Here is a 19686-nt window from a genome sequence, read left to right as displayed (position 1 = left end):
GGAAACATTCCAGCTACGAAGCAAGAATGCTAACCACTCGACTGAGACGTTTGTCCTTTCTTTTGTTGTCACAATAGTAGGAATAATTCCTCAACACATTTTCGATATTCTGGAAATCATCACAGGGCACGATGAAACGAATTCATGAACAATGAAGACTTTAAGGAGACAGGGTACGTTCGTATTTGTCGATTTTGGTCTTCAAGGTTGTGACGCCGTATTGACTTGTACAAGTGAGTACCGACGTTTCGGGGGGCTTCACAACCTAAAGACCGACATCCTCGTCTTTACCACCGTGAGAACACCATGTCTTATTTACTTGCATTGCTTATTCATTTTTACAGGTGGACAATTTGATAACTGGAAGTAACTTTTACTGAATAAGCCTACAAAATATTAAAAGGCTCTGAGAGAGGGAGAGAGAGAGAGAGAGAAAGAAAGAAAGTGGATTACAAAATGCACAAAACAGAGAAGTTCGTGCGAGAATAGCGGTTTGTGAAGTTTGTGTCAGATTTCGTTAACCGAAAAGCGTGTTCTGCCATATCGTGAGATATGTCGCGTAGTCGTGCACAGATCCAGGAAGTTGGTCCACGACGATGACAGCTGTGATACCATCTCAGACGTGACACAAGATGCTGCACGACATATTCTACTTAGTACAACAAGTTCTCACCGGTTGTAGACATTCCAAACTATTGAGGTCAGTCATAATTTGCGTGAATTATTTGTAACCGTATATAAAATCAAAAGACTGGTCAACCTCGTCATTTATAGCAATTTCACGCTTCGATTAAATAATCATCCTCTTCACATAACTTAATTAGTAAAACGTCACACCATAAAAGACAAATAAATATCTGTAATAACCAGTGAATAGGCTTACATCCATTTGGCTTATAGGGGCGTAAGTTGTGTGGTGGTTAGTTTACTAACCTAGTTGTCAGTAAGGCCCAGTTCTATCCCTGCTATCACTGCATTAAAATATACACCCAACATGCTTATGCAACACATTGGCAATCAGCGCTCAAATTTGAAGGCCGCCACTACGAACCATAACCGGATTACGCGTATGCCAGGGTTGTAAGGGACCCACTTAATATCATAAAATGTAAAACTACAGCATCAAACCTTTGAGGTCCAGTGGTAACTAACCGTCTGGTTCAGCAGCCAGGGACTCTTCATTTTGTATTAATGTGTTTAAAATGATTCTCAGTGAACATCAATTATTTCCTCAAACAATGTAAACCGTTTTATTTTTGCGATGTTGAACAGTTGTGATTTCTTTGCTGAATTCCTAAATATATTGTTACGAGTGTCGGCTTCAAAAGGTTAATAAATCAATATGGCAAGCAATTCCCGCAGTTTCTCACCGACGCCTTGCGGTAATAGAATACCAGTCAAATAAACAACACGAAATCTTTACCCAGGTCAAGATCACTCCGTTGTGTCGGGAGTATGAATTACACGCCGATAATGGGGCTGGGAATGGAAGACTCCTGCGTCCGTCAGCCAATTGGGATACAAGACCGGCCACAGGAAGCTGCTATTTAGCAAACATGAGAAGTTATACTCGGTGAAGAGGCGAGAGGAGCGAGTCTTACAGAGGTCAGCTGACGATTCGGCATATAGTGACCTCAGTGACGTCATTAAACTACTTGCCATCTCCGTGAGAAGAGAACATGTCTCTAGTCCAGATTACGAGAGCAAGAGGGCTTCTTGTTTAGTCCAGTTATCCGACTTGCAACTAGCGACCCAGTTGGTGTTGTTGAGATAGCAATTAGGGTCATTTCTGAAAGAAGCAGAATTGGACATTTCGGGGAGGAAGTGTTGAAAGCAGTACAAAATTTAACTCGTTCTCTTTCCAGATATTACTGAGGTGTTAAAGAGATGATTTGGGGCAGAGAGTGTAAGACGTATGGATAATAAAGAACTGGCGTATAAAGAAGATTGGATTTGCGTGGCTCAAAATAAAAGTCTAGTGTCAGTCTTCTGAAACCTATTATGAACTCTCTGGTTCTATAAAGGTAATTTATTGACTAGGTGAGCTACCACTAGCTTATCGATAAGAATTGTGATCAATGAAGCTACAAACCAATAGGAGAACACAAGGCATGCTTGAATTTTTGATGGAATTACTAACAGGCTATTCATATTGCGCTCTTTATAAAATAAGTCTCGGAACATTCATGTCATTATTCTCTGTAAAATGTGAACGTGAAATTTTATATGGAAATGGATCTATATATAAGCATAGTTCTCGTTACACGTTATATAAATTATCTTTGCATTAGAAAAGACAATCATGTTTAACGCAAATTTTCTTTCTTCAAATTTAACGTAGCTAAAATCTGTATTGTTAGAAATTGTACACTGAACTGTATCAGTTGGAATATCGAGTCAGGCTCGTGCAGAGGATGGCGGCCGTTCTGTCCAACATCGAATTATACTAGTAACCACTTAAAGTAACTTGCATTCGGTATATTAACTTGTTTTAACTGATGGCACGTGAATCTTAGTTCTTTAACTTCAATTACTACCTCGATTATATATCGATACACAACTTCTTTATCACAAAAATAGTTTACTATTTACCGCCAAATATTCACCCATAGTTCTTTTTACGCCCGCCCAAAACCATGTTTGATTGTGCAGCCTTGCACTAACTCAGCTGATAACAGAGCCGCTTTTTAAACAGCAATCAAGCTACCTGGCCGTTCCGTGCATTGACCAGGCCGTGCCGAGTGCACCGATCTACCACACTGAACTCAGCTAGCAGGTAGTCTTGATCCCTACACCACATTCAATTTATATTAAAAGGGTCGGATCATCTTTCCTGCACTCCTCCCTTCCACAAACTGATCCTTTCGTATATAATTCTACTCGACGTTGTAACGTTTGTAAGAAAACCGATGAGCCGACGGAATAGCGTGCGAAGTTCGTGCTGAAGACTTCACGCAGAAGCAGCGTTCGTGCCTTTGACAGACAGGTTTCAGCATCATGCATCATCGAAGTCTTGTTTCAGCCGTTATTTTGAATAGCCCACTGCTTCCTTTTTAGAATAGCAAATTCTACTTTTGTTGTCTAGAAATATTGCGTGTTACAGTGGATGACTGCGAATTAATTGCAGTAGGCTATATTATCTAGCAAGACGTCCAGAGAAATACGTTTTTATCATGTTACGGGCAGTTTCTCTTGACTGAATGTGATAGCCCACAGTTGTATATGTGGCTTTTATCCAGATTTGTACTAATCTCAGTGAATTCATGTCACCTTCTATCCATGTGCCCGGGATATTAAATTTTCTTTAAAGAGAAAATAAGATTTCCTAAGCAGTTTGTTATTGCCTGGAATACAGATGACTGTCGTTATGCGCGCGTTCGCGTTATCTGTCATGAGGAACATCAGTATCCCATCCGTGGACACGGAAGAAGCCCTAAGGTGTACTATTCTCTCTCAGGTCCGAATAACATACTAATTACTTTGTTGTTAGACACCTTAAAGCTACTTCTTGCAGTCTTGGCTGATGGTATCATCAATTGTCACATCAACTACAAGCATATCAGTACAGCTTACGTGCAGATATAAGACAATTTGAAGACAAATTTCTGTCGATTTCCATATTTCAGTAAATAGTCCTTGAAGGAAAAAAAATACCTGTTTATTGCCCTGTTCACTCCAGCTTGCTAAAATAACTTTCAGATTGTTTTCATAAAAATCCAAAGGACTTATATTTGAATGATACGGTTCGTATAACCTTGTAACTTAATTATCGGGATCCAAAAATCAAATAAATAGAAGGTCGCGACAGAATAAATGTTGGTATTAAGAGAATTTTTATAATATCAGAAAGAAATATCACATCACAATCAACTTTGAAAGAAAAATTGTAGCGATGTATGAGTACTGAGGAAAAGCTAGATGAAAAGGGTGTAAGCAGCACTTATGATAATTTAAAAATATGCATACAAACAAAACTGTTTACACTATAAATGACACTAGTGCCAAACGCGTTTCGACCTCAAGAGGTCATTATGAGTGGCAAAAAAGGGGGAATTAATTCATATAATATGATCAAAAGAATATGTTTTTAAACAGATCATAAAGATGAGTTCTTTTCTTATGAGAATTGTCAATTGGCTTTAAGATGAAATTAGAAATGTAAAATGGTAAAACTAATCTAAAGATATTTGTGGGCATATTACCAGGGAGTTTCGTCCAACTGTAACTAACAGACTTAAGAAATATCAACGTCACTTCATTATTACGACGTTTAAAAATCATCAGCAGAAATGAAAGGAACAACATACTTAAAATTTCTAAAATTCTGTCATATTTCTCAGTCTTTATATAAGCAATAAAACCAGCCATTTATTCAGCTTTGTTAAGGAACCAATTTAAATCGGCTACGGATGACAGTGCAAAACAAATGTTACACCTGCTAACGCAGTTGGATCTTCTTACACACGAGTTTATAACCTTCGTATTTGGAGTTAAACGTTGGTTAAATGTTAGTGATCCAGCATGACCCTGATTATTAACACGAGGGTGCTACACGCAGCTGGTCTGTACTGTGGTCAGTTTTGCCACTTTGAACTTTCCAAGTGATGTGACGCATTACTCATCTTACGGCAAGCAGCAAATAGTAACCATTATCATTACCGAGAGTCGTGTCCTATTCATTGCTATCGCAGTAACAACTCGCCCGCCACGAAGCGATGCTTTCAAAATACAAATACCGTTAAGTTTACAGCTACTATTTATGAGCTAGATTATAGAACATTTCAGAACATCTACTGTTTAAAAAACATTTGAGCAGCAGTCATTAATCTGAAAGTCAACTGTGAGAATGTTTCTTTCTTGATATTTCGAGTTTTCACGATGGCGATTATGAATGAAGATGGCTCTCTTCTGAATTGTTACTCCTTGTAGTCTGGTAGGAGTTTACCGATGTTTCAGAGGTACTTACTCCTCCCCCCCCCCCCATCATCAGGGTGATTAGTGTTCTCAGTGATGATGGAATAGATACTTATGAAACGTCGATCAACTTCTACCATACTACATGGCGCTGCAACCCAGAATGGGAGCAATGGCGTTCAGCTCATTTCGAACGTTCAATCTCAACACAAAACCTGAATCATGATTTCTGTCCTACTTTCTACGGAACATAAGTGTCGTCCTCGCTAAAGCATACTTTTGTCTGTCTGCTCTAATATCTTGTTAACTAATGGACGTCAGTGTTATTAAACCGCATATAAATTTCATATCCTTGGAATCCATTACAATAATTATGCTTCCGAAGTACTCACCAAACGTAAGTTTTAAAAAATTAACTAAAAACAACTAATTTTGTCTGTTTCTTGTGGGTGTGAAAGAATTTCAATAATGATAATTAAGATAAGATGATCCAAATTACATGTGACTGGACTTAACTAAGGTTTAATTTATAAGGTTTCTTGGTCTTCCTACATTTCAGATTTCGAATTCTGGAACATTACCGTATAATAGGTTAAAACACTTTCTTATCCATTCATATTAAATTCCAAAGTAAAATCATTCTAACATCCTCGAAGTCGTAACATAAACAACAATTAACAAACGATCTTATTTTTCGTGGTTTTTCACAGATCATTTTTCTTCAATCACAGGCGTGTCCTGGCTTTAATATTTTATAGAGAAAAAATTCAGGAAAGAGTTTTACAATGTTTTCGCCATTTTGTCCACTACTTTGTCAGTTAAGTCATCTCCCGTTGAAAACATATGCAGATCATCAGTATCAACTTTCTTCATCCTTCGTAGATTTTAGAGAATGCTGTTGTGTCTCGAAAGGCAATGTTTAAAAACTACGGCAGTGCACTGTATCCCCCCTCCTCCTCCTCTATGTCTTCTGTATTTTTCGCGCTTTCCGAGACTCCTCCGCTTTCTGAAGCATCGAGGGAAATTGCAACTAACTTCGGGGTAGATGGATGATGGCATGACATTGATTGAGCACGGGGCATGTTACCATTCATTGAGAGCCGCTTGTCCATGATTGACTGATGACTGGTCTTATTGTGTAACTACATATTATAATGGGCTCCGCTACATGTTCCGTCATATTCTTTGTGAGCATCATCATCAATAGACGTGCTTAGTCACGCATGGGACGACTTATAAGAGCCCGTCTCTTGACGTTTTGACGCGCTGAACAATGGGCCATTTGATGGAGGTCGCTCTACTCCTATTCCACTGGCCACCTGTCAGCGAAGAAGTTTTCGATGTTCCTAAAAAAAATTACCCGGGAGATCCTGGCCAGTAATTACCTGCTAATTGTTATCAAGGGAGGGGGTCATAGCGCGCTCCTAACACATGTACTTAAGCCTCGAGCCGCCGAAACCTGATCCAATTCATGTCTAGGGCCTTAATAAAAGGAAATCTTCGTCCACAGTGCTGCTGGCACTGTGTGTACAACTCTTTGATTCCTTGTAGTGAGCGTGTAAGCTACCCAATATACCGCTTATTAATCGGACCATAGGAGTATTTACATTCAAAATAAATTCAAATACCACCCCTCTCTTCCTGTTTTCTAACGTCGAAGGCAAGTGGTTACCACTTCTGCTTCATTTTCGGATGGTTCCCGATTCAAATCTCGGCCCAGATACCAACTATCATGACTGACGCCTTTTATGGGTTTCCTCCGACCCTCCAGATAATGCCTGGCCACGACCGCTTCCTTACATATCCGTTCCAGTTCTTTAATTACATTATTCGGCGCAGAACGCTACACAATAACCTGAGCTATTGATAGCGTCATTAAATAAACCACAAATACACACAAATTTTATGGTTAGGAGCCGGATTTTAATATCGTCCCGCAGACAAATTGTCGTGGTTATTCTCGTCTTCAGTCCATCAAAAAATCATTGTTATTCATTACTACGAGGGGGATTAAAAACTTAGGGCAACATGAGAATATTTTTGTTGTTTGATTGGCAGTATTGCTAAGGTGTGATCATACTGAAGCTCAAGGTCAGGACGTGCTACGAGTGTGGTTCAGATATAATCCATTTGTGCCGAAAGTGTTTGGCGTAAAGATGGTTGCCGCACCAGAGGCTTGCAACATTAATGTCGGTCTTACAGCAGTTTCCGCAAGTTACCCTGCAGTTTCCAAGAATCATTGCTTGAGCAAGTTCCATGTTTTATTCTTTTGTGTGTGTGGATGGGCGTCCTTACCTGTCTGTATCAACAACATTTTGATCCACTCATTGTGGCTCACAGTTTTGCCCATTCTTGGCAGACAATTATCGGTGGATCTCCGCCCTTTTCATTTCTTTAGACATCAAAACACTACTGGATGCTGCTTTTCTTGTTTTAAGACTCTGGTGGAACAGCCATCTTTACACCATTCTCACTCAGCACAAACAGACTACAGTTGAACCGCACTCGCAGCATGTCACCGTCAGGCCTATAACTACAGCAGTAAAGGGCCTCAACAGTGTTGCCAATCAAAGAATGAAAAATATCCCAATATTTACCTTACTTTGTAAATCTCTTTCGTGTTACCAATGCAAGTGACGAAGCGTCATATGCAAAATAAACAAGTCCATAATGTTTATTGGAGACTTTGTATTGCTACTGGTATTACCTCGAAGAATGTCTCCCTGTACGTGTACACACACATGTAGTATATTCAGGTGACTCAAAACCGGTGGAAGGAACCGGATTACAAGGGCTGTTCAAAGTGATAACATCATGTTCCTCACATGAATGTTCATAGCCAATCGTGCTACGAAACACTGGTTGTAGTATGTCGGTCATTAGGTGACTACTCCTATATCGAGCTGTCATGAAGTAAAGGGAAACGTTCCATCAATTGATAGCGTCCCTTCGTGACCATACTGCATCTTCGTTTACATAGAATGTGTTCAGAGATAGATTGTCGTCGAAACTAACTTGATCCTGCAGAAAATCTATCATTTGACATGCATGAGTATTAAAGTGTTCAAGAAATGCCCTGCAGTTACAAAACCAATAGGTTCTTCACCTCACCACAAATGTCCATCATAAGACCCCCCACTTTCCACACCACCAAGTAAGCAGTTTCTTTAATTGGGTTCTTCAATTCATATTTTTATGCCTGTTATTTCCCCAAAAATACTAATGTCCGAACCATCTCAACATTATTTAGGCGCTCTAACGTCTAAATATAAAACTCCTTACCACGCAGTTGTCTCAATTCTCCTATTAATTCCTACCTCTTGAAGTCAGATTATACCATCGAAAATTATTTTGTTTCGTTTACATTTGTAAAAATAATTTCATAACAAAAAAAGTTCGTCATTATTAACGCTGATAAATATTAAAATTCCATATATACAGATTTTTTTTGTAAGATACTTTCAGTTACCTCAAAAATAATGGTCTTAAGTTCAGGCGTTAAGAAATAATAAGGACGATTTTTTAAAAAGTAAGTCTTGAAAAACACTTCGAAATTTGTAAGTCATTGCATCTCCCCACAATACATTAAAATAATATAAAGTTGTCAGAGGCAAAGCTTATTCTTGACAATTTTCATATCTGCTTCTACATACACTAAGGAATATTCGGGGGGGGGGGGGGGGGGGGGGGAGAGAGAGAGAAAATAAAAATATTTTGACGTAAATACGTCTATATTTTACGGTCAGTGTCATTCGGCAAAAATGTGTAACGAAAATGTGTTATGAAAAAGGGAAACGAAAAAGTGTAACTTCATTGTTATGTTACCTAGGAAACGTCATCTGTTTATCAACAAATAAACAACAATGGTTACCTACATACTTACCTTACCTTACATTACATTTCATTACATTACATTACTTTACATTGCATTCAGCTACCACAGACCCATCTTAAGCGTAGCTAATTCAAGTTGAATAAGCAATGTCTTAATCAAACTTTACTCAATTGTAAAGCGGGTATAAAGGAAATATTTAGAATAAAGCCAATATATAAACTTCCTTTCCGTATAGACGTATTTACGTCAAATTCTCCGGAACCGTGTTTCCACTGACAACTTTTTTGTGTGTTGATTTCCACCTTACTTTATCAATTATGTTACAACACTTTTTACGCCGTGTAGTCTAGTCAAATCATCTCTGAATCTTCTGTAGACTTCTACCAAACTACACGTCGCAAGAAAGTTGCCGCCTTGAGAATCTGATATCTCGCAGTATCTTATTTGGTTTCCTACGATGACGCAAGGCGCAGAGTTTCGTAAAAAAAACTTTAGTCTGACTTTTTTAAAAGTTACTTATAACCTTCAGTTTTGTGTCGAGGTTTTCCAACTTCTTCTGTGCATAGTTCTCACATAATTCTTCGTAACACAGTGCAGGAAGATTATTCAAGGCTTACAACAACTGCATTCAAGTTAAAATAATTGCAGAGTGGTGCTTCCATTTTCAATGAAATTGATTTCGTGTAGGAATGTTATGTATCAATGAAAATTCTACTTTTCTCTTAACTGGCTCGTTGTCTTCGTATAAGAGACAATAAGCGTGAGAGGAAAGTTGAAGTGAGCAACGGAAGAAACCCAACAAGAATTAGCAAGGCGCGGCATCAGCCGGTTATGTTTCCTGCGCGGTGCGGACAAAGTTGCTGTCTAGCTCAAGGATGTCCACTCCGTTGTGCTTGTTCCGTGAAAACTCCCTAAAGCTGCAAAAAATTCCGCAGTATATCTCTGGCTATTGCTCGCCATCACGGCGTCTTCACTTTCATACTGCGCTCACCAGTAGGACGACCGGGCGAGGCCTGGGAACCTTCTAATAAGATGGTGCCTCTGCCGAAATAAAGTGTCTCTCTATGACGTTCTCTTTGCACTTTCTCTTCTAAAATCGTTTTTAACACTCTCTGTCTTGCCCCAGTGCAGTGCCCTCCTCGAACTCTTTAGAACTTGATGACGATGATGATGATAATAATATTAATCATAGTAACAACAACAACAACAACAACAACAAACTGCTACTGGAGCGTAAAAAGTCCATTGACATGCTGTTCACTCCAAGCACTGCTTTATTTAGATTAACTCATGTTTTTATCCGTCTATATACATGTCTGTTTTACCAAAACATTATTTTGAAAATTGTGTAAAATTATATTCGTAATAAAGAAATAATCAGTTAGGAACATCATTCATCTTCGGGGTTTAACTAACGTCTTATGATCTGCTTAAAGTGGTTAGTATTTAGCCTGTATCCAGAAAATTCCACAGCCGGCTTTGTCGTTTGACGATTTTCGTGATTTCTCTGTATTTCAGTAAGTCTTGAGATGGATTCCATATTCCACGTTGTTTGCTTCACATGAAGCCCTGCCAAAATTAAGTTCTAAAAGTTAACCCCCAGCAGTACGAGTTGCAATGTTAAAATTATATTTCTCTTTCCTATTATTAAACTTAACAACAAACACGAGTGAACATTGTTTGAGAGCATTCAAACAAATGGATCCCCCCCTCCGTTCCAATAAAGAGTGTCTGTCTCCTTATCGTCACTTTTCTACTACTCCCCCCCCCCTCTCTAATGGTAGGCGTTAATGAGATGTGGTTTATTTTATATCTCGTTTAGGGTGTTATGTTGCCTATAAAGCTTAAATATAATATGATGACAAATGACTGAATGAAATAATTTTTTTCCAGACTATCAGCCATGAAATTAATTTTCGACATCTCGAAGAATACCCTGCTTCAATCGTCAGGGTTTGTGTCAGTGAAAATGGATGCAGAGACTATCTCAGAAACTTTTGAAATTTAATTCCATGTCCACATGCCTGATCGAAAGACTTTATTGCTTTCAGTCCACTTGAAGACTTAAACCACAGGAATTTGAATCGAGTTGACATCGAAGCGGTCTTAGCCTATTTAAAAGATTTTGAACTCTTAAAATCAGTGTTTCTGAGCGGCTGGAAACAGCTGTCCGCTTCTGACTTTCTTCTGATAGGCACTTGGTTCGAATCCCGGTCACGAATTGAATATCTTGGCCGATAGAACCTTTAACAAATCACGACCGATTCATTATTCGTCGTTCACATTCATCCTATCATATTTCAGTCTATGCTAAACAACGTCATCACTTGATATAGCATCGGTAAACACGAATATACCAAGCTTAGATAACAGAGCGGTAGGCCAAGTCGTCAGATTTCCCGCCTTAACATACACACGAATGGAAGTCAGTAATGACCTTGTTTGTTTGTTTGCCTACCATGATGAATTAGGAAGAATATGGAATGAGGCGGTCAATGTCAGGCACTATCCCAATATTTGATTGAAAGAACTGAGGAAAACTATGTCAGTCGGGATAGAAGGCCTCCGTGCAGAAGTGCCAACCGTTCAACCGCGACTTTTCCGAGTAAAATCGATGATCAGAATCGATAAGGCTATCCACTTTCATGGCTGCAGCGGTCGAATGAGTCCCTGTGTTCCCCGACAGTGAACGGACACGTATGTCAAGACAATGCGAGACAAATTGAAACATGTTTCCCGTGCTTTTGTTGTGGACACCCCCGATCCATCTCAGCAGCTCAGCACAAGGAGAGCGAGTTACTGCCGTCTTCAATCCACACCGTGCCTAGCATAGCTGACATGGAGCATGGATGACTTGTCAGCTCATTTTTATGAATGAAACATGGCTCACACCGACTGCAGTCTTACAACTCCATGTCAAGGAAACGATGGCGGAATTTCTTCTCCGTATTCTTCTCCACCCACGTTTCAGGTGCGCCCACGTTTTAACTCCTTTAGGTACCAAGATGTAAATATCTTGTAACGCGTTTCACACACGACGCACTCGAGACGAATGAGAAATGCTTGCAATATTTTAGTCAGAATACGTGAAGGGAAGACGCCATGTGATAAAACTGGATTAAACTGGCTCAGTTTTGGATTCAGTGGTAGACTGTTGTGGACAGAATTACTCTTTGTGCTTCCATAGAAGGCGGGAAATTCATAATGTACGAGTATCACATGCTATGTTTTGTGGAGTATCATAGCTTGTGTGACTATGGGATTTTTTATGTAATTTAAACACAAATTTCTTCATGGATAGCAAGATAAAGAAGCAAAAATAATATTTGTGGGGGAGAAATGAGAGACACTTTATTTTGGGGGGGGGAGGGGAAGAGCATCTTGTATTTAGAAAGTTCCCAGGCAATGCCCGCTCGTCCTTATCATAAGAATAAAGTAGGAGTGAAGACGTTAGAGTGATAATTAGTGAGAGCCTGATAATAGAAGCTGCGAAATATTGATTTGCTTGTTAGTGAATATTAAAGCTATAGTTTGGAAAGTTCAGTAATTTAGTAGCCTTGACAGTATGGGCTAAATTTTGTTTAATTGAAGCTCGTCTAAATATTATTTAAGAATTCAGTCTGTACCGCAAAGAAAACACCACACTTTACTGTAACTAAGATCAATTGATTAACGCTGTTTAAGGAAATAATTGCTGTTTACAGTGAGAATCACTATACAAAATGCAGAGACACTTACTGTTAAAGCAGATGGTATTGTACATATAATTACTACTGAGCTGTGAAGTGTTAATTAAATAGGCTTATCTCCATACATAATAGTCTAGTTCAATATCAATAAAAGTTGATTTGTTATAATCAGATGTTACTAGCCCGTATAAAGCCTTACAATACGAACGATTGTCAACATTTTTAATTAAAATGTGAATAGTTCTCATCTTATCAGTATCTAGGATGCCATGTTCACTAACATTTAAGTACCGTACAACAGAATTATGTTAAAACTCCGGGCTATAAAATCAAAGCCTCAACAGCTGTTAAAACGATTCCAGCAAGAGCATTCTCAGGAGGGTTATCTTACGTGTCACTCGTTATCCTAACATTTAAAACTCCACAGAACTTATTTCAAGTGTATAAGAACCCGAGCATGGTTTAATATCCGGTCGCAGTTACGTGTCACATGGGCAGTTACTCTACAGTACAAACACAGTCAGTTTTGTTTCGTCTAAATCTCATCCCGATTGTTTATGTGCAATTTAACAAGTCCAGTGGTTGCTTTTTCGAAAACACACCCTCTTTAAACGATTAGCAAACGTGAAATAATTTTGCATATTACAACGAGAAATCGATTTTATAAGTCGCATATGTTAGGTTAGGAAACTAACTTTATGATGCAGAATCCCTGAGAAGCTCTCAAGTCAATCAATTCCCCGCCTCTTATATAACCAGAAAGGTCTACACCCCAGACCTTATTTGCCTAAGATCCTCCCATCTGCGTCTAGGTCTTCCGCGTTGTCTCTTTCCTTAAGGTTTTCAAAACCAAAAATTTGTACGTATTCTCATCTTCTTTGATTTGATCACCTTAATGAGGCGTGTAGAAAATAAGGTTATTAAAATAAATACACACAGAAAGTTTGGGCTGTTCCACTTAACAGACTGAGTAGGAGGTGGGAGAATAATATTAAGATTTAGCTTTGGGGACAGAGGTGTGCTGAATGGCTTTCTTTTGTAGCGGCGTTGATAATTCCGTCTTCTGGTACTGTCTCTAGTTTTAGGAAGGGTAGTTGACATAGGCTGTGTCAAATGAAATGAAGGATGAGTTCAACGTGGGTCTTTGTAGTGAGAGTAATGGGCCATTGGGTCTCAAACAGATTTCTTGAGCATTTTGTCTTTAAATATCGACTTTTATAAGAGAAAACCCTATACCAGGGAAAGTTGGTAAATAACTGATTAATTGAAAGGCAATGCGAGACACTGACCAAGGTTAAGAACTATTACCGAGCTGTAAATTTGAATCAATCTGTTCCCAGTATCAGTGAGTGTTTTGGGGTAGTATTTTTTCACGTTTTATGACTAGAGTGTCGTTTAATCTGCTGTGGTAGGATTGCTGCATAAAACCCCTTCACAGTAGCGAGCCAGAAATTATATACAGGAAGACGAGAACACAAACGTTTGAAGCTGAAACAAATTACCATAAATGAATGTCGTATTTAAGAACGTACAGAAACGGAGGGAGGAAGTTACTTTGAAGCAGTCCGCCAGCTGATTGGATGCCTCGTTAGTAGGTTACTTATTTAGTACGTTAATAAACCAGCCACTTGAGTGGTTAATTAGTCGGTTAATCATTCGGTTTGTGATTATTGGGGTATTAAACGACGTTTATCCTACAGCGTAAGTCATGTAGCATCGATGGCAGTGACTGACGAATCGGAAAGGAATTGGAAGGAAACGATCGTGACCTATTTGAAGATACTGAGCACTTCATTGAGGGTCTGAGGAAAACCATCAAAATCCTTTGGCATGATTGTCGGTAACCGGGCCAAGATTCGAAACCTGGACCTTCTCACTACGAAGCAGGCGTGCTAACCACACGACCTCCAAGTTGGGCCAGGCAATATAATAATACGTAAGTCATGTGAGTGTTTTCCTGATATGATTTCGGTAATTATTAGCACTTTTTAACAATAAAATCACGTGGTCAGACGTTTGATTTTATATGTGTCGCACTGTACACACATCGTTTCAAGATCAGTACAAGAAGTGCGTTCCATACACCTGTATAAGATTTCTGTTACTAGCTTTCCGACATATAACACACGTGTTTATTGGTGTAATGGATACTGAAGCCAACATTTCGGGTACAGTTTCCGTCCACTCCATACTAACACACACTTACGGCCCTGTCCGTGACATGAAACCTCGCACAAGGCAACAAAAGGTGACAGGGTAAATGAAAAACTTGTTACATCGTAGTAGACCTACATACCATAAAAATGTTAACTTTATCAGAGATTCATATAATTATTTGTTCAACCCCTCCTAGCTTTCTATCTAGAGATAAGTTGTAATCTAATCTTTTGGCGTCTTGTATCAATTTCTTTGTCTCAAACCGTACAGCGATAATTATTATAAAAGTCGTGCTTACAATGTGGCCCATAATGTTTCTAAATAAAGATGACTGTCTTATGGAATACTGCGTCGTGTGGTCTGGAAGAAGTTCATGGTTTCTTCAGAGACGAACACCGTAGAGCATCCCAGAAGACACAATCTTTGCCCTAAGAACCTGAAATATCGACCTTCTTCATAAAGCATTTGAAATAAGCCAGACACAGGGCGTTAATAATAATTTCCTCACAGTTGTTGAGGGATAAGAAAAACAGATTATAAACGTACTATAACTAGGATAACTTATCAATATAGTAATACAAACTATCTAAAGAAATGTTGTCAACATTTGAAACAAATTCCTGAAAACTGGATCTCGCAGTTTCTCTACCAATATAAACCTAGATCATGACCGGATTTGCAGTTGTGGGGGTCCCGAAACAATCAAAATGTGGCCCCTATCAGTAACAAGAAATTTAGGTTATATTGTAATTACTTATAAATAAGTATCATGTGATGGGTTTCGTGCGATGATTACCTGGACGCTTTTCCCCGTAAAAAATGGATTTTATGGAGGCCCCTGTTTTTGTGGAGGCCTCCGGGCGACCACCCCCGTCGCTCCCCCCTAAATCCAGCCCTGAACCGAAAGATAGAAGTGCAGTGCCCCACTTATAATATAAACTCTGATATTGTCGTAGTTCAGGTATTTTGACTCATGAATATAATTGTCATTCACAGAACATATGTCATATTCAACATTTTCGATGTCCCAAAATGCGAAAAGAAGTCGCTTTCATTGATCCTGGCGTTGTGCGATCCTATCAGTGAAAAAGTGCCCGGCTGTGAGGAAGTTTGATGGTGTGGGGAGCTATGAGGCGAAGAGGTGGTCTTCAGAGAGGACCCTACCCCTGTTAGAGGAATCTATCAGATAAAATGCATCGTTAGCCAGCTCCAACCAGCCACGCTTTGTTAGCTAATTTATTGTGACTAACGCTCGCCACAAGCACATGGCTGGTTCGTGCTGACTAGCGATGCATTTTATCTGAACGGTTTCACTGTGTTCCAGTATGGAGTACCACTGAACCGCGTTTTTCATAATATTATTCGGGCTAACACGTCTAATACCCCTTCCTGATATTCAGTATCACTTTACGTTATTATTCTACTCGTGCAATATAGTGTATTTTATTATAAAAGGCGCTGTTAAATATTAATTAAAAAATAAATCTTTCGTCACCAAAGTTCTGAGAAAGAATCAGTAAAACAGAAGATTTTGGCATATTCTTACAAATTTACAGGATTCTGCTTGAGTAGTCCCTTAAACGTCCTTTGTAAAGAAGCCAGTCCGTGATAAATATCATTGGTGCTGGATTCCACTTTATCCAGTTTGTTCACGTTGGCCGCTGAAATTCCTTCGACCGACCTGCCAGCCGGCAAAGTATTTGAGTTGTAGTTAGCATCCCCGCCTGACTGACACTTTGTTTCTCTTTACAGAGATCCTTCACGCTCATCCTCCAGGCTGTGGACCATGACAACTACTCCGTACCGGGTAAGTTAATTTCTCCTCATGCGTTCACCTCAACGAGGAGACGCGCTATTCACTTGTTTAAGCCTTCATTAGCACGCACAATAAGACCGTGTCTCTTCGTCTTGCATGGAGTAACTGGGATTGTTCATAACAGTTACGAGATTTCTATTGGAAACTTCCGTTGTTTCTTCTGCAAAATAATTGTTACGGGAGACTTACTGTTTTGAACGGTAATTCTGCTAGTTACTAGAATGAGCTTTGTAAAAATTTTCACGCTATTCTCAATATGGTTTATATGAGCGTAAAACTTGATCTATCATCCTGAGGAAAGAGCATAAAGTGAGGATATTTTTAAACGAAGTTCCAATCATTGTATTTTAAAGTAAGAACAAGGAACTAACAGGAAAATGTAGACAGTTAACATAATGTCGAGCTTCATAATTTTGTATTTTTCACGAAATAATATCAAGGCGACCAAATAAGGGAAACGAGATGGGCCTATTTGGAACACGCAGGTCGGGGATGAAGAAGCGAGAGATATTTACAGAATTTTTGTGGAAATTCTCGAAGACAAGGGCCACTTCGGCGACTCAAGCTTAGAGATGAAGAATAATAATATTAAAATTAATATAAAAGAAATAGGGTATGATGGAATTTCTGTATTTATCTGGCCCTCATAGTGTTCAGTGTCTTGCTATTGTGATCACGATAATGAATTGTCTGTTAAAATAAAAAGCGTGAAATTTCTAGACCAGCCGAGAAACTATTAACTTCTCAAGAAGGTCTCTGCTTCATGGACTTTGTTATTCTCACTCAGTTTTAGAGAATCAGCTGTTTCAAGGATGTCTTATATGCACGAGCTTTGTCTCATGACTGCATAAACAAAAACAAAAGAAAGAAGTGCTATAAAAACTCAGCTCTAAGTTCTGCAGGCTGCTCTACTTGAAAGTAAATTACTGTTTTAATTTCTAGTGCTGAACTCTTATTTGTTTCAGTTAATCAACATAAAATAGTAAACATTTTTCTTCGGTAGATTTAATTACTTGTTTAGGTTAATATCCTATGTCAATATTTCATATACTTTCTCTCTTTGCAATTTATGTTTTAATTCAGTTTTATTTCCAGTGTGCAACCACATTAGTCTCAAATTTCGTTTTAAACTTTTCTCAGTTTTAATATTTTCCGCATTTTAATCGCTCTTCCAAATTTCTTTGTAGTATTAATTATCGTATTATAATATAGCAGAGTTTATTTAGTTCGCTTTGTGGCATTTATGTTGTTTTCTACAATAAGCCTACAACTGTCTTATTTACGTTTTAGATTAAAAATATTGTAAATATGGGCTACACAAAATACGTATTAAATCTGGAATATTTTTTAACATACAAGGAAATATTATGTTAAGCTTGCTGATATATCATCCTATAACCCTAGAAATCTCAGCATGCCTGATGATTTATCTATTCACGTTGACTTGGCATGCTGCAGTAAAAATTATGACATCTTTCTGCTAAACATTTGGAATAAATGTTACATTAAAACTTTAACAATCCTTGAGAAACTGGTAGTACACTAAACTAACCGGTAAATTACTAGAAAATTATAGGGCTAATTAAACAAGTTAGAGGGTTATGTCTGTGAATATTTTATACCAGCATACATTCCAACTACATTGCAATTCCCGACATAATTCCAAAGTTTCGCATCATCACCATGTTCCTAGTTGATAAAACGTTCCATAGAGAATTTGTAGATACGTTCATTATCTGTCTTCATACCAAATTTTACAAGCCTACCCTCAACATTGTTAGTTATCCCCATCAAACCGAAAATACGTCCGCCATGTTGTTCTACAACAAATTTATCTCAACAAAAATCACGTGCTTCTGGAAGATCCTAGTTCGACACACAATTTCATGATCCTAGGCTGGTACGCTAGTAGTGGAGATTCGGTCACTTTTGCCTGAGAATTTTCACAGCCAACGTGCTAATATTATAGACGAGAAGAAAATAAAAAAGCAAAATGTAGGCGTGGCCTCAAGTTACATGATATTCATACAAAATTTCATAAAATTCCTACAATTTTAAATTAAGCCATACACGAAAATTACACCATGACATTATCTGTTCTTACCAACACAAAGTCGGTTTATGCTTCAAATGAACGGCACTTCATATGTAGCTTCATAGAGTCCTCAAGTCTGCCGAAATAAGCAACCTCATTTGTGGGTAATCATTACTTGTTTGAACATGTTATCATGACGCAGAAAGGCTATGCAGATAATGTTATGATTCAAACCTCATTGCTGACTGAAAAGGCATCGTAAATATATACTGAATTAATACAGAACATTGTTAACTCGTTGGCTGAATTAAAATAATGACGATGAAAATGTATATTTCGACAACAAGATCATAATATTTTCTGAACCACAGTAATCAGAAAATTTCTGGATCTTTTATGGTGTCCCGTTGGACCAAATTTAGCTACTTAACTACAAACAGTGTAATCTAACGATCAGAATTAAGGTTAAAATAATCGTCACAATCTTGTACAACGTCCGGTTACAAATTCTGTGTCCTCATTAATTCCGAATGGCACATTTTAATGATTCAAATTGTTCAACAGAAGGTAAAAGATAATAGCGCTTAACAATTGGAGGGGTGGAATGCCGCGTTAGCCAAACGGACCTTCAATTTAGTTGTTGAAATAATCCACTAAATAATATCTAGTTATAGTCGTTCTGCGGATTCGTGGTAAATCTCGAAAAGTTGTCGAAACTTCATTATTGTAGAAGGTGGTTTGCCGTGTGTCTACAGACAATGGAACCCTATTCTAGAAGGCGGAAAGCGTAATTTTCTGAGATGACTATGTGCAATATGACAACAGCTTGTTATTCTTCGAAGCCCTTATTGACTGTTGGTTGTATTCAGTGGTTCACAACGTTTTAGTTGATTCATGTGAAATAATTTGAGGTGTTTTATTGTTCTTCTTTCAAGTGGTACACCGCTATCTGCAGAGTATGGTATGTCCCTCGTTAAGGAAGTCTGCTGTACTCCACTGCAGTTCACGTTTTTAAGATTATAACACTTTATTCAGACGTGCCCAGAAAGTCCTCGTTGCAAAGAATATTTACTAAATATTAATTCCAATTCCACATTCTTTCCTGAACGCTGAGGGTTCATCACCGCACCACGAACGTCCGCCTTTTGAATTCATTTTCTTCCAAAAGAATTCGCTTCACGTACGAAGCCAATTTCCCCAACAGAGACCTATATTTTTGCAGTGCATCCATGCCAACTAA

General features: G+C 38.4%; 1 protein-coding gene and 1 long non-coding RNA gene across 5 annotated transcripts in view; one reads left to right on the top strand and one right to left on the bottom strand.

Moving 5' to 3' along the window:
• The window catches only part of Ser (protein serrate), a 248246-nt gene that overhangs the window by 154359 nt on the left and 74201 nt on the right, over positions 1 to 19686 (top strand). The window contains exon 3 of the mRNA XM_022066038.2: positions 16348 to 16402. Within this exon, the coding sequence (XP_021921730.2) occupies positions 16348 to 16402 (55 nt within the window). The remainder of the gene's footprint in view (positions 1 to 16347; positions 16403 to 19686) is intronic.
• The window catches only part of LOC147873892 (uncharacterized), a 191397-nt gene that overhangs the window by 123607 nt on the left and 48104 nt on the right, over positions 1 to 19686 (bottom strand). The gene's annotated exons all lie outside the window — the stretch shown is intronic.

Source organism: Zootermopsis nevadensis, unplaced genomic scaffold (genome assembly GCF_977971745.1).
Source record: "Zootermopsis nevadensis isolate Lab colony 2312 unplaced genomic scaffold, Znev_1.0 Znev_ptg000013l, whole genome shotgun sequence".
NCBI classification, from domain to species: domain Eukaryota; kingdom Metazoa; phylum Arthropoda; class Insecta; order Blattodea; family Termopsidae; genus Zootermopsis; species Zootermopsis nevadensis.
This window is presented reverse-complemented; position numbering and strand designations above follow the sequence as displayed.